Raw genomic sequence first — 14270 nt, forward strand, 5'->3', positions numbered from 1 at the left:
GAAGGGCAGAGTGTCTGGAGAGAAGGATGGGGGAACAGTTTGTCCTTCTTCCTCCTGCTCTGCAGATGTCTGAGTCAAAGCTGACTAGTTTACATTGATATTGTCGCAATGGAAAGACAGATGAAATCACCTATTTCTCAATGCGGGGAAGGGTGAGATAGAACTTATCCTGAAATGAATTTTGCATGAGTTTAGTCAGTTGGATGTGCTTTTAAAATTTTGCATTTTAACAAAATAAGCTTAACTTAAAAATAAGTTTCAAAGGCTCTGAACGCAAAGTTCCTATTAAAATGCTGTAAGAAAATAATCAATTGTCTACATATAAAATACATCATGAAAAAATGTTTTGTTGAGCTTCTAAGGGGCAGGGCAATGGACTCTCAGCGTCCCTTTCGACCATATTTTCTGTCATACAATGCCATACCTATGGCCACACATCAGCTTTTTTTTTTTTTTTTTTTTTTTTTTTTTTTGCTCCAGTCATACTGTGATTTCTGTGTGGTAATAGCTGCATCACCCAGTTACAGTGGGCTTGATGCTTCTGGACGTACTGGGTGGATCTACTGCGTACCGCATGTTGGATTGGGTGACAGCTGCCAAATATATGGGATCTGCTGGATGCAGGCAGAGTGGATGCACAGCTTTGGAGAAGGTGTGCTGTTCCTATGGAACCTAGGCGTAAATATGAGATCTCACGCATGTGTGTCAGGACTTCAAACACGGGCCTGATGTCCATTCAACTCTCTGCCCTGTTCTTTCATTAACCTCACTGTCAGAATTTTTCTCTTTGCTTTGCTTTACATGCAATTTTCTAAACAAGCTGAGAATACAGAGTTCAACATATCATTCAAAACATGCAAAATGGGAGCGAGTTCCATATTCATGAAAGAGTATAGAAAAACAAATAAATGAGGAAGTGTTGCAGCTTGGAGCGGGTCAGGAATGCCAGACAGCAACTTCATAGAAGCTGGAACTGACTTCGTTTATTCCGCGTTACGTATCACAATATATAGCAATTAGCATAGCAACATCTCGGCAGAGCATCAGTAATTGGTTACAAGCATTAATGTGCTAACATATCATAGGTTGCTAAGCCGTATCCAAGCGTCTAACCGCAAGATTTAAAAACAGCATCTCAGTCCTAGGAACTTCCTCAAGTACAGGAGACACTTCCTTAAAAGTTGTTTACCGAAATTCAGTGATTCTGCATGTCAGCCTTTTCAGTCCAGGTTAAGGACGGTCAGAGGCACCCCCCTGTACAATGTCCCCCTACATTTCCCCCTTTTTCTTTAGATCAAATGTCCCCGAGAAGCAAGCCAACCTTGAGGTGTCAGATTCGGATTACGTGACAAGGCATTTAACAAACGTGATATTAAAGCGCGTAAACAGGTCCAAGTGATCATTAAACCAACTACAAGCAACAGTCCCCATAGTAACAACATTAGTAGCGATTTCACCAACGATTTCATCCCTCCCCCGATTCCAAACAAGTCAGTTAACCCATCGAGTCCGAAAAACCCAACATCTTTTGTTACTTTCTCCGTATGTTTGATCAAGTCGTTGAGTTGTCGATGTATAGCTGCTGAGTGATCTTGCAGGTCCATGCAGCACATTCCGTCAAAGTCCTGACACCCATGCCCGTGAGCAAGTAGCAGGAAATCAATAGCGGCACGGTTTTGCAGTACAGCGTGTTGTACCTGGGTTAAATCATCTGACAATTCACTAAGCACAATACTGGTTGCGTTTGCCTGCTTAACTGCCCAGCATGCAAGACGTTCAATATTCCTGTGAGCTCGGGCAGCTGACACTCCCGGCACAAAAAAGGAGGCAAAAATTATTTCCCAATCATTCCATAAACTAACATCATCATTGCAATCACTACCTACAGTAACCTTTGTACTCCTTCGTCGCCTAACTGCTATTTTCCGGCTCCCAGGAGGCCCATGTGGCCATATCATACTAAGGTGACCGATTGTGCAAGGTCCTCCCATAGGCTGGGCTGGAATGCCAGCCCAGGCTCGATTTCCGCATATAAGAAAATATCCGGGAGGAAGTTTACGAGGCAGGGCATTACCTTTAACCTCAGGGACGGACCCGGCACACCAGTTTTCCCAACTTAAACTATTGCCAATCGGATCTACGGGGGTGGTATTATTAGATAAACGCATTGGCCAAGGCAGTGGCACTGCCTCGGCGCTGGTATCTAAGAAAGCACAAGCAGTAGCATTAAGAGAATCTAGCAATTCTAACTCCTGTGGCGGGTTATCCAGATCCTGCTGGCCGTTAACCCACCACTCGAACTGCGACATCACGACAGACATATTCTTATAGTCACACCATTTGCTATTTGCATTCTTACAACTGTCATCATAGTGAGCCGCAAAAACCGCAGCTTCACTGTCATCAAGTGGGACCCCTACCAGACAGGTCACAAAAGGTGTGCTGGGTGTCGCTAAGCTAGCACAAAATTGTGTCGTATTTAGCTCTCTGGCTAATGTTACCCATATATTTTGCCGAGGGTCGAACAGCCGTGGGTGGAGTACCGAAGCCTCCCACTCACAGACACTAAGGCCCGCGAGAATCAGTACCAGAAATGTTTTCATCTTGCGTGGATGGCGTCGGCCCCTCCGCTACCTTCGTCCACCTGCTGGGCACCCACAGGGGACCTGAAATGGTAGAAACACACATGTAACCCCTGCCGAGGAACAGCACCTCAGCAGGACCCTCCCAGATTCCAGTTTTCGGGTTTCGAAATCGCACCCACATTCTGGTTTCCACGGGAGGAACACACTGCGTGTGTTTGACAATAGGGGGCACTTCCTCCTTACCAAAAATACACAGATGATTTAACACAAAGAGAACAACAGAAAGGCGCTCTTTTGGGTCAGAAATGTCTTCAAATTTTCCCAGATACTCTTTCAAGGTTCGATGGGCTCGTTCTACCACTGCTTGTCCCGTAGGGGAGTGCGGAATACCCGTACTGTGCTCCACCCCCCAGGTATCACAGAAATGACGGAGCGTCTGACTAATATACGCAGGGCCATTGTCAGTCTTAATCTTTTCAGGTACCCCCAAGACTGCAAAGCATGTTAACAAATGCTTTTTTACGTGTATGGCCTTCTCTCCAGGCTGTGCCGTTGCCCATATGACCTTAGAAAAGGTATCCACACAAACATGGACATATTTCAATCTTCCAAAGCTGGACACATGAGTGACGTCCATTTGCCACAGCTCTAAGGCCCTCAGTCCTCTCGGATTGACCCCGATACCCAATCCTGGACCATGGTGGCTACACTGTGGGCACGCCTGCACAATTCCCCGTGCATCTTCCAATGATACCCCAAACTGCCTTGCCAAACCCTTAGCGTTAGTATGCAACATTCCATGACCCACTCTTGCCGCTTCAAACCGATTGAATGGTCCCATCCGAGGGGCTACACTCACCAACCTATCTGCTCGGGCATTCCCTTCCCCTAGGCCTAGTTCCCATGTGTGACTACGGATATGTATCACGCAGTAAGACTCAGTCCTCATCATAATCGCCTTTCTTAATTGAAGGAACAACTTTCCCAATCGCTGATCCTCCATGGCCTTAATCAAGGCACCTTCTATTCGGTCTACCACTCCTGCTACGTATAAGGAGTCAGTGACCACATTCAAGGGTACCGACACCCACTTGGTGAAGGCCCAAACTACTGCTTTCAATTCCAAGGTTTGAAGGGAATCCTTCTCCTCCGCGGATAAAGTCTGAGACTCCCATCGATCTCCATCCTGCCAGGTAATTGCAGCCAAGCGCGATTTTTTACCTGCATCTGTGAAAGCCGTTACCGCATCTGGCAATGGTCGCTTGGATCGCTTAGGGCGTTCGACCCAATCATAACTGTTTAACAAGTGACCGATTTTCCCCGACACTGGGCGCGATATTATGTCCCCTGAAAAATCCAACAACGCCAACTGCAGAGCTGTCGAGTGCCTAATTGCCCACTCTAAATCTCCCTTTTGTATCGGTAGACCTATCATGTTCGGTTCTTCCCCTGCAATCGCTACGACCCGATCCCTACCTTTCCGAATTAGAGATCCCAGAATCTCAAAGGGTGTCGCAATAGCTGTTTTTGGACGCACTGCAGGGAATACCCATTCTAGCACCGATACCTGCGTCTCTCCCCCTTTTTCTTTAATGAGCTGACTAATTACAGCAGCGTAACTAGTCGGCCCCTTTAACAGTAGTAAGGTTATACCGAGGTCCAACCTCCGGCGGTAGGCTAACCGCTGAGACAAGACCTGGGAGAGATTCCGAAGGCACTGTTGTTGCTGCTCTGTCAGGCTGATTGGTGTCGCTGGGTCAGTACCTTTTAGTAAAGGCACTAATGGTGCAATCTCATCATTGCTAATACCTAGGACAGACCGTACCCATTGCAAATCCCCCATAAAGGTTTGCACATCAGACAACGTGCGCAGGCTCACTTTCAATTCTACTTTCTGTGGCCTAATGGTAGCCTCTGATATAAGCCAGCCCAAGTACTTCCAAGGCTGAGTACGTTGTACCTTTTCAGGTGCAATTTGCAACCCTCGCTCCCGAAGGGCCTTTGAAATTACTTCCTCCTCTTTTACCGTAATAGGTTCTGCTCGTGCAAAAAGGATATCATCCATATAATGATAGATCAATGTATGTGGCCACTGTGTACGCAATGGCTGCAGGGCCGCGGCCACAAACAATTGACACATTGTTGGACTGTTCTTCATTCCTTGGGGTAACACTACCCACTGATAACGCCTAGCAGGTGCTGCCCTATTTATGGATGGTAGCGTAAATGCAAAGCGGACGGAGTCCTGGGCCTGCAGCGGAATGGTATAGAAACAATCTTTTAAGTCAATTATCAACAAGTACCAACTTTCCGGGATCATAGAAGGAGAAGGCAGGCCGGGCTGTAAAGCCCCCATCGCCTGCATCTGTTGATTAACTGCACGAAGATCATGAAGTAACCTCCACTTCCCTGACTTCTTAGGGATAACAAAGATTGGTGTATTCCATGGGCTAGTGGAGGGCACCAAATGACCCGCCTTTAACTGTTCCTCTACTAACTCTTCCGCTATTTGCAGCCTCTCCTTCGTTAGCGGCCACTGCTCCACCCAGACAGGGTCTTCTGTTATCCAGGTGATAGCAACAGGCTGCTCAACAGTAGCCGCTAAGGAAAACCCTGTCTTGACGCAGTTGAGAGAACCACTCCTAGCTGAGCCATGCACTCCCTGCCAATCAACATTTGAATAGGAGCAGGCAAAGGCAGGATAGACACGTGAGTGCTGGCCACTTGATCATCTATTGTAAGCTGTACAGGGTAAACACTTTCCTCTGTTTGTTGAACCCCGCCTACACCTCCAATGCACGCTGCGGCTATCCTTTTTGGCCAATGCCGTGGCCAACACTCGCTTGAGACGATGGTGCAATCTGCACCAGTGTCCATCAACCCTTGACAGCACACGCTTTGGCCCCGGAAACTCACTTGCACCTTCACTAATGGCCTATGTTTCATGTTTAGAGTTAAGAGGGCTTGTCCTCCTGTGGACCCAAAACCTTTTTGCTTCCGTGGCGGCAATGAAGCTGCTTGGGGATTAATAGCCCCTAACAAATTCTGCAAAGGAACTAATTGAGCCAATTTACTACCTTTAGCAATAGTTACCGGTGGGGTCAATGTGTATACCACCATTTCGATTACCCCTTCCGAATCCGAATCAATAATCCCAGGTATTACAAAAATACCAGACATTCCCGCCGAAGATCGACCCAATATCAACCCCCCAATTCTTTTCCCTGACCAAGGTAAGCCTTTAAACTGGGAAGGAATTCGCACGGGGGAGGCATCTTGTAGACAGATGCTTACTGCGGCTGCCAGGTCAATGCCCAGGCTTCCCCTTGTGGCAGGCAGCCAGAGCTCCCCCCCTGCACCATTGTTCTCCTCGCGCGGGCAGGGTTCGCGCTCACATTCCCGTTTCCCGAAAAGACAGTACCAGGGGCTGATCGGCACGCTTTTTGGGAATGAGTGTCTGTCTGACATCGGGGGCACCAAACACGCCCTTCATCACAATTCTTCCGAATATGTCCTCGACGACCACACCGGAAGCACTTAGGGCCATCATCACTTGGCCGTTTCCTCTGTCCCTTTCCCACAAGGGGTTGCAGTGCCGCCGCTAACACTCGGGTCGCTTGCGCCTGCTGAGCGGCTGAATCAAGCAATGCCTGCTCTACCCGAGTCCCTAAAAATGCTCCTGGGTTTCCCACACCCCGACGAACGATCTCTTCAAGCATCTCCTCAAGGGACACTCCCTGAGGCAATGTCACCAGCACATCCCTAGTTCGTTTATTAGCATTCTCAACTGCTAAGGACTGCGCCATAAGCCTCCTAGTTCTTTCATCTAGCGCATCCATCTCCTCTAAAGCTTTAAGCAAACGATCCACAAACTCACCAAAGGGCTCATTCACACCCTGTTTAACATTTACAAAAGACGGCCCCTTCTTTTCCTCTGGTAAAGACATAAACGCTGATAAGGCGGTCTGTGTCACGAGCCTCAAAAGAATAGGAGGATACTGCATCTGCACCCCCACATCCGCGAAGTTTCCCTGTCCTATGACCGTTTCGGGCCGTAAATTAAACAATGGGTCATTCTGCCCCCGCGGCACAGCGCATTCACGTGCCGCGTGAGCTGCCCACTGTCTTTCCCATAACAGTAACTGACCCGGTGTCAAAATTAATTTTGCGATTTGTTGACAATCACTAGGAAGAAGCATATCGCTGTTAAAAATGTAGGATAGCATTTGTCTGGAGGGCTCGCCTTTGATCCCCCAACGCACGACCGTATCCCTTAATTGACTCAAAATTTTCCAATCAAACGGATCCCATTTACCCGCTGCCCCCCCTTGACCATCCGGCTCAAAGGTTACCGGGCACGCTACCCTCATAGCCGGTTCCCATTGACCCTCCAGAATCGCATCCCTGATAACCCCAGACCAACGCGAAGAGGAAACCCGCGGACCCGAACGCCCCTCGGAAGCCCCAGACCACCCCCCATCTGTTGCTCGCCCATCTGCCTGAGCTTGAACCAGTTCTCTAGAGGCTTCTCGGAACAGTTTATCAGAGGGTCGGTCCCGGCTTCGCTCCGGCGGTTGCTCCTGTGGTCTATTCCCAGCTGCCCCTGCCGGGGGTGGTGGCGCCGACGGCTGGTCTGGCGATTCGGGAGTCGCGGTCGGCTGGTCTGGCGATTCGGGAGTCGCGGTCGATCCGGCTGGCACAGGTTCCGGTGGTAAAGGTGGTGGCTCCGAGGGACGCTGAGATTGCGACGACCCGCCTCCGAGAACGCTGTCAATCAACTCCTTGGCGGTGCTCTTTGGGACTGCAGTAGCGCCTCGTCCAAGGGGGCCCTTCTGCACTGCCAATCCCTCGGGAGACGATTCCTCCCCTTGCAGCATCTGCGTCGCAGCTGCTACCATTTTCTTTTCAGCCTGCATACACTTGAGCTGATTCGCCACCTCGCGCCAAGTTTGACCCAGTTCTTTGGCAGTTTTGTTGCCCTCCAGAGTGGCTTCCCATAATGAGTCCCCTATCTCACGCCACTCTGTTATACTAAAAACAAGTTGTGGCTCCTTTAAATGTCCTTTCTCCCTCGCCCACTTAATCAACTCATACAGCTTCTTCGTGCTCACTGCTGCCTCCCTTTTTGCTAATAAGTCCAGCAGCAGTTGTTCAGCAGCTTCTCGCTCCATGTACACGTGCACTGGGAATTCTGCTTCTAGCCGTTACCCCACGCCGTCTTCCCGTGTGCGCATTCACGGCCGGCTTACCCGCTCCGGTCCACCTTCTTGGTCGGATCACTCGGCTGCACCCATACGTCGTCCTCCGGAATCCCGCACCGTTGTGCCAAGTTCCTGTACTGGACCCTGTTCTGGTCCCTGTTCGGGCGCCACTTGTTGCAGCTTGGAGCGGGTCAGGAATGCCAGACAGCAACTTCATAGAAGCTGGAACTGACTTCGTTTATTCCGCGTTACGTATCACAATATATAGCAATTAGCATAGCAACATCTCGGCAGAGCATCAGTAATTGGTTACAAGCATTAATGTGCTAACATATCATAGGTTGCTAAGCCGTATCCAAGCGTCTAACCGCAAGATTTAAAAACAGCATCTCAGTCCTAGGAACTTCCTCAAGTACAGGAGACACTTCCTTAAAAGTTGTTTACCGAAATTCAGTGATTCTGCATGTCAGCCTTTTCAGTCCAGGTTAAGGACGGTCAGAGGCACCCCCCTGTACAATGTCCCCCTACAAGGAAGAGAGAGGTTCGCACATTTGTAAGGTTAAATAAAACAATTTTGCAAAAGAAAGAGGTGGATAAGAACAAATTTCCTAGGAACTTTTAAAAATCATTTGTCAAAGGAAAGTGCATGAGAATCTCAATAGGATTTTGGCCAGAGATTTCTGACACATTACAACATGAAGAATGCTTGATTTTTTACAGATATTTAGCATTTTCCCCAGCACAGCTAGTAGAAGCTTTCAACACACAGAGGCAGCTACAAGATGTGTATTCACATGGCCCAAGCCCCAGGGCTCAGGAGAATCCGGGCTTCCTTCTGGTTTTAAATTCCTTTGGACAGTGTGGCATGATCTTCATATTAACAAACTAAATACCTTGGAAGAAAAATATTTATTCATTCACTCAAATAATTTTTAAAAATGATATAGAAGCTTTTGGCATCCAGTTTGAGCAAGCAAGAGAGTTTATCTGACATCAGCCCTGCCATCTATCTCCATTACACTGCACATACACTCAAATAACACAAGTAACAGAGCTGAGATGCATTCAGAAAAGGAGCCAACAAACACATCATAGTATTTTGAGTAATAGTCATGTTTTATGTATCATTTAATAATTAGGACAAGATAATTTTAAATAAACCGGTCAATATAACCATTAGTCAATGAGATCTATACCCCTTCCACATGTGCATTTCAAAATATCTCCTTTAAAAAATAAAAAAATAAAAAGGAAGGATGAAGGTTTGGCTGTATACATACTGACCAGTGTTTTTATACACATTTAAAGCACATGTTACTCTTTACCATGGTTTGGACTTTCAAAACAAGATAATTTTCTTTGTAATAAAATAAGCTAATCTTTCCAAGTCAGCTTTATGTTTCAGCAAAGGGGAACTGTATTGCACAGACAGGACCTAATCATCTTTTACAGAAATTAGGAAAGAATTCTGAGCTAGTAATAATAATAAAAAACCCTTTTTGCAGAATAAAAAACTGGTGTGGAATGCAGATGGATATAAAATAATTGTCGTAGATGTTTGTTACAGTTGCCTATCTTGTTCCTTCTTTTCCTACAAATTCTTCATAGCTAAAGGCAGAGGATCAGTGTTTCCATGACCTGTTTTAGCTATTTATTACTTTCCCCTTTTGAATTAAATAAATTTCTTTTAAGTATCATAATCGGAAAAAGCTACAATTTTGGGAGCTGAACCTGGAAAATGGGAACTAAAACAATCAAATGAGGTTTAGGTATGAAGCTTTATTTCAAGAAAGCTTATCAAAAGACTTCAAAACAAAACAAAAAGAAACCAAGAAGAAAGGGGGCAGGCAGACAAAACATATTTTGCAGAGCTGAAATTGATTTTAGGTGAAAAGTTTTGAGGAACTTTTCCATTAGGTGTTGAGCTCAACTGCATTTTAGCCTATTATGGGGTTTCGGGAAGACTCATGGCAGGATTACCTGTACTACTGCATCACTTTTAATGTTTCACATAGTGAAAACTGAAATTAAAATAATGATCAGCACTTGCTCCCTGTATTGAAGCCATCAAGATTTCTGCAGGACATTTTGCCAGGACATGTTGCCAGGATGTGGCTGGTACAGACTAGCTCAGTTGCTTGTATTTGCCACACTGGAGAATGCCTAGAAAATCAAATATGGACTGGGGATAGACAAAATACATCTCCATCATCATCATCATCATCATCATCATCATCGTTTTATGAAGAATCTAAACTTTACTGCAATACAAATAATATTAGTTAGGATTTGCATCAGTTAGAGCACTCTTCTAACATCAAATACACTCAAGGAAAACCAGCAAGGAGAAAGTTTCCATGCCATGTTAGGCCGAGCCTATTTAAAGCCAGTGTTTCTTTTCTTTATAGTACCTATGGTGCAGGGAGTTTTTCCAACAGTACTGAGAGATACAAGACCTTTCTTTCTGAGGGATTTCTCTGCAGATGCGCGGCGCACTTCCTACATGAACAGGAGGACAAAACAGGATTTGGGCCCAGGTGTTCCTTGCTGCATACGCGTGAGCCCACATTAGCGTCTGACCCGAGTTTCATTCCTACGCGTTCTGCTCCAGTTCAGATTCATCAACATTTCTGCTGCCTGTGCCACCACCCCAGCCTTCCTCCAAGACCTTAGTTACTCCTCTTCTTGCACTGCCTCTCAGTGACAGAACTGCTAGCGCGTTTTAGAAACACAGCAGTGGGATCACTCATATCAAAGTCTTTAACTGAACAGTTTGCTAATAGCTCTAGTGAAATTACTTGGAAAGTTTACGGCCACATCCTGGGAACCTTCACCAGCGTATATGTCTATGTTACCTCTCTTCTTTTCACTTTGCATTTGGGATAGGCATGGAGCTACTCAGTGGCAGAGGAAAGAAATGTCAATCCCAACAAGCCGACCTCTGCAGCAACTACCACCGTGTGTCATTTGCTCTGTACCTGATACTCACCTCCATTCAAAAGCCCATGTAATAGAACAAAGCAATTTTTTTGTTTCCACAACAAGCAGTCCATGCATTTCAAAGAGGAATTTTCCATTGCTGTTCTCATCCTGTGATGTTGTCCCCACCAAACTTCTGCTCATAGGAGAGAGGTGATTAAAGGACTACTTTATAAATGTGGCTTTATCCTAGCACCCCATGATAGTGCATCATTGACACTAGCGTAGAGAGGGGCTGAAACTGATTCCAGTAGTGCTGGGGTGTCCGTGAAGGCACACAGGCAATCCATGAACTGGGCATAGTTAAAACAACTGAGGAGAAAATACCGTGCAGAAGCTTTGGTTCCATAAAATGTCTCTTTTGTCTCAGAAACGGCTTCCACTATTCTCCAGCCTTGTTTATGCTATGGAAGTTTATATAACATATCACTGGTTCAAGCCTTTTACAAGAGCTTAGGGATTCAATCCACTAATACACAGAGAACTGTGCCACAGGCAGGCACAACATTATCAGAAGGTCTAAAAAAGCTTTATCCTCTGCCATGAACTTCAATCTCCCTCTTCCCAGCAGCATTACTTCCCTTTCTGTTTCCAGTCTGGCACCATATCCTCTCTCTGACCCTTCAGAAAAATCACATCTCCATGCTGGGTCTCAACTGCTGCCAGCTCTACAGCAAGCAATGGGGAACGGAGCATAACAAAGAGGAAGGAGAAGGGAAGGGAAGTTGGTCGAAAGGCCATGGCAGAGCAAAGATGCTATTCCCACTGCATGGCAATGGGACAAACGTGATGCCCCATGGTGGGAGCTGCGGTGGCCAACCAACCCTGCCCAAGGGAGCACCCTGCCTGCATCCTGCTGCGGATCCTCCGTGCCTCCCGCAGCCCTCCGAGCTGCTGGCCATTGAGTTGGCCAAGCTGCTGGAGCTCAACGCTATGGCGCTGAGGACTGGACTCAAACAGCGGTACTGCAGAGAAAGCCTGGCTGAGTCTAAAAGGGGAATATCCATTAGTCACCGAGGCACGACAGAGGTGCAATAAGCACTTCTGAGCCCTGATATGGGACAGAAGGTTGGGCACGCTGCCCAGGGACTTTTATAGACCCAGTTATGATGACTGCACCTACTCTCTGACTCCTGTTTTCAATGCAAAAGCAATACGGCCCTGCAGTCTGTTAAATGGGTGTTACAATATGTAAGAGATTGTCTGTAAGCTTCCAGAGTGCAGATAAGGCGAAGGAGAAAGAAAATTGGTTTCTGCAATAGAAAGAGAAACCTTTAACTGGAAAGAGGTCCTCTGGGATGCAATACTCTGAGCCAGTATGAACCGGCACTGAGTGGTTCGCATGAACCCCAACTTTAGCCCCAAACCAGACTTTTTTTTTGAGCTATTAAGTATTTTTCTTGACCTCTTAGCAATCCGTAATTGCAATGCTTGCAACTGCATTAACCTTCTATGAACAGAATTTTACTAAAATAATTCAAAAGGCTCCATAAACTTCATAAACTTACTTATATTCTATAATTTATTCCATCTTTGTTGGTATCAGTTAGACAACTGGAATGGTTGCATATTGTTCACTGCAGTCGAGAATGAGATGGGCTGTAAGCTGCCAAAAGCAAAGGGAAGATACTTAACCAACACTTTGAAAGACAGAAGCCATCAGCAAAAATGCCAGAGAAGTGAAACAATCTTCAGGCTGAAATAGCGCAGAGTTCTTCAACGAAAGGAAGCGGAGCTTAAACTTTCTTGCAATAAATAGGAGTTAATTTCCTTCCATTTAAACCGAAGAGTGAAACACACAACTGGCTCTGGTTTGCTTATGCACTGCAGCCACAAGCAAAACCTCACTTCACGATTTCCATAAAAAGACCATAAAATCTTCATAAAAAGATAAATCTCCATATGGCAGCCAACTGCTGTGTTTGAAATGGGGTATTTTTGCTTTATTTTATCGTCTTCCATTAGTATTCAAGTAACACCGATCATTTATGAATATTTTCCATCTTCAAACGAGTACATATGTTCTGCACACCCCTCTTGGTGGGTATTAGGAGTATGTTTAAAAATGAGGAAACAAGAATGCAGAAAAGCTAAAGGATGCACCTAGAGATAGGCATAGGAAAAGCCTTGGTGGCTTTGGAAAGCAAGGGAGGTGAAAATCAGAATATCACTCCTACTACTATTACTGCTGCTTTTAACCTAACTGAGCTTTCTTTTCCGTGACACTGCTTTTCTCAATGCTTGGTAGTCTGATTTTCTTTTCTCTGAGAAAAGGGGAAGTGGGAGCAATACTGACAGTGGTTAATGCATCTACCAGTTCTAAACTCCTTATGTTTCCTACGATACCAATCCTGGAATTGTGCCATGTTGCAGCTTGAAAAATGTGCTGCCTTCTAGATGTCTCCACGTAAGCCACAAGCGCCACCCTCTCCCGGCCCTCCGTCACTGAAAGCAAACCGACCCTGGCAAAAGATCATAAACTGCACTTAAGCAAAATACATCACTGTGCTTCCATTTTCCATGGTTCTGGCCAAGAAAAGAGTTTTGTGAACCCCTTTTCCCTGTTTGATTTCTTCTAGGCACTCTGTTTTTCTGTGTCCCTGTGGTGATATTACTTTAACTCTATATCCTTTCTGTTTTGCCCAACTTCATTTTTAATCATTTCTCTTTTCCCTCTTATGTTTGCTATGCCCTAATATCCCTATCAGTTTTCCTATGATCCTCCTTATATCTACAAAGCCCCATCATCTATAATCTTCCACATATTCCTTCCCCACTGTTTACAGTAATTTACTGCCAGGTATTATCAATAAGCTATTAGTATCTTTTACCTGTATTCTCTTATGCCTTAGGTAAACTCTCCTGCCTGAGTACTTTTTATGTAGCCCCAAACTGAGGGAAAAAATGGTTTGCTTAGGTTTTCCTGTGTAACAGCTATCTCACTTCTAGTAGAACTGGAAATGTGTTTCGAAGCATACAGTCCTGCACTTTTTTTCAAAATTGAAGGCATGTATTTATTGCAATTTGGAAAGCCAGCAACCAATGATCTGAAAGATTGAGTTCATCTATCTCTACACGATCTATGACTATATTTTTAAAAAGTCATCCTCACCATATCGCACAGATTTAGTGGTGAAATCATTTTGCCACCCTTCTGACATCTGGATTGCTCTACAGCCTGTATCATATCCAACCTGTATCATACTCAGAAATACTTCAAATTTCTAGAAAAAAAGTTACTTAGTGTCAAGAAGTGCAATTGGTCGAGTTTTCTCTTTAGTGATGTGGAGGATGCACTTGCCTATGTTACATAAAACTGCCTGTGTATCAGCAAATCTCATGATAGGGTTCAAGCCATCATGGGAAAATATGATATCTGAATTTTCTTACTGTGCATATATGAACAGTACTTGAGTAAGCAAAGCTCTTATCACAGCAATAGCATTTTCTGACTCAAAGACTGAGACAACCTAAGTTGGATGTAGCATCAACTTAATTTTGATGA

At 45.4% G+C, this 14270-nt stretch overlaps 2 protein-coding genes across 2 annotated transcripts in view; both read right to left on the reverse strand.

The window, feature by feature from the left end:
* KCNQ5 (potassium voltage-gated channel subfamily Q member 5) overlaps window positions 1–14270 on the reverse strand; it is a 292043-nt gene that overhangs the window by 120100 nt on the left and 157673 nt on the right. The gene's annotated exons all lie outside the window — the stretch shown is intronic.
* On the reverse strand, window positions 1290–2309 carry LOC148595874 (uncharacterized). Its single transcript, XM_088539850.1, has one exon. The coding sequence runs from the start codon at window positions 2307–2309 to the stop codon at window positions 1290–1292; it is 1020 nt and encodes a 339-aa protein (XP_088395976.1).

Source organism: Tinamus guttatus, unplaced genomic scaffold, assembly GCF_059628265.1.
Source record: "Tinamus guttatus ecotype Peru unplaced genomic scaffold, ASM5962826v1 Tinamus_guttatus_pri_ptg000051l, whole genome shotgun sequence".
NCBI lineage: Eukaryota > Metazoa > Chordata > Aves > Tinamiformes > Tinamidae > Tinamus > Tinamus guttatus.

What these genes read in the sequence shown, in the direction of transcription:
- LOC148595874 (XM_088539850.1), bottom strand. Translation starts at nt 2,309, where the DNA reads ATGTCGCAGTTCGAGTGGTGGGTTAACGGCCAGCAGGATCTGGATAAC.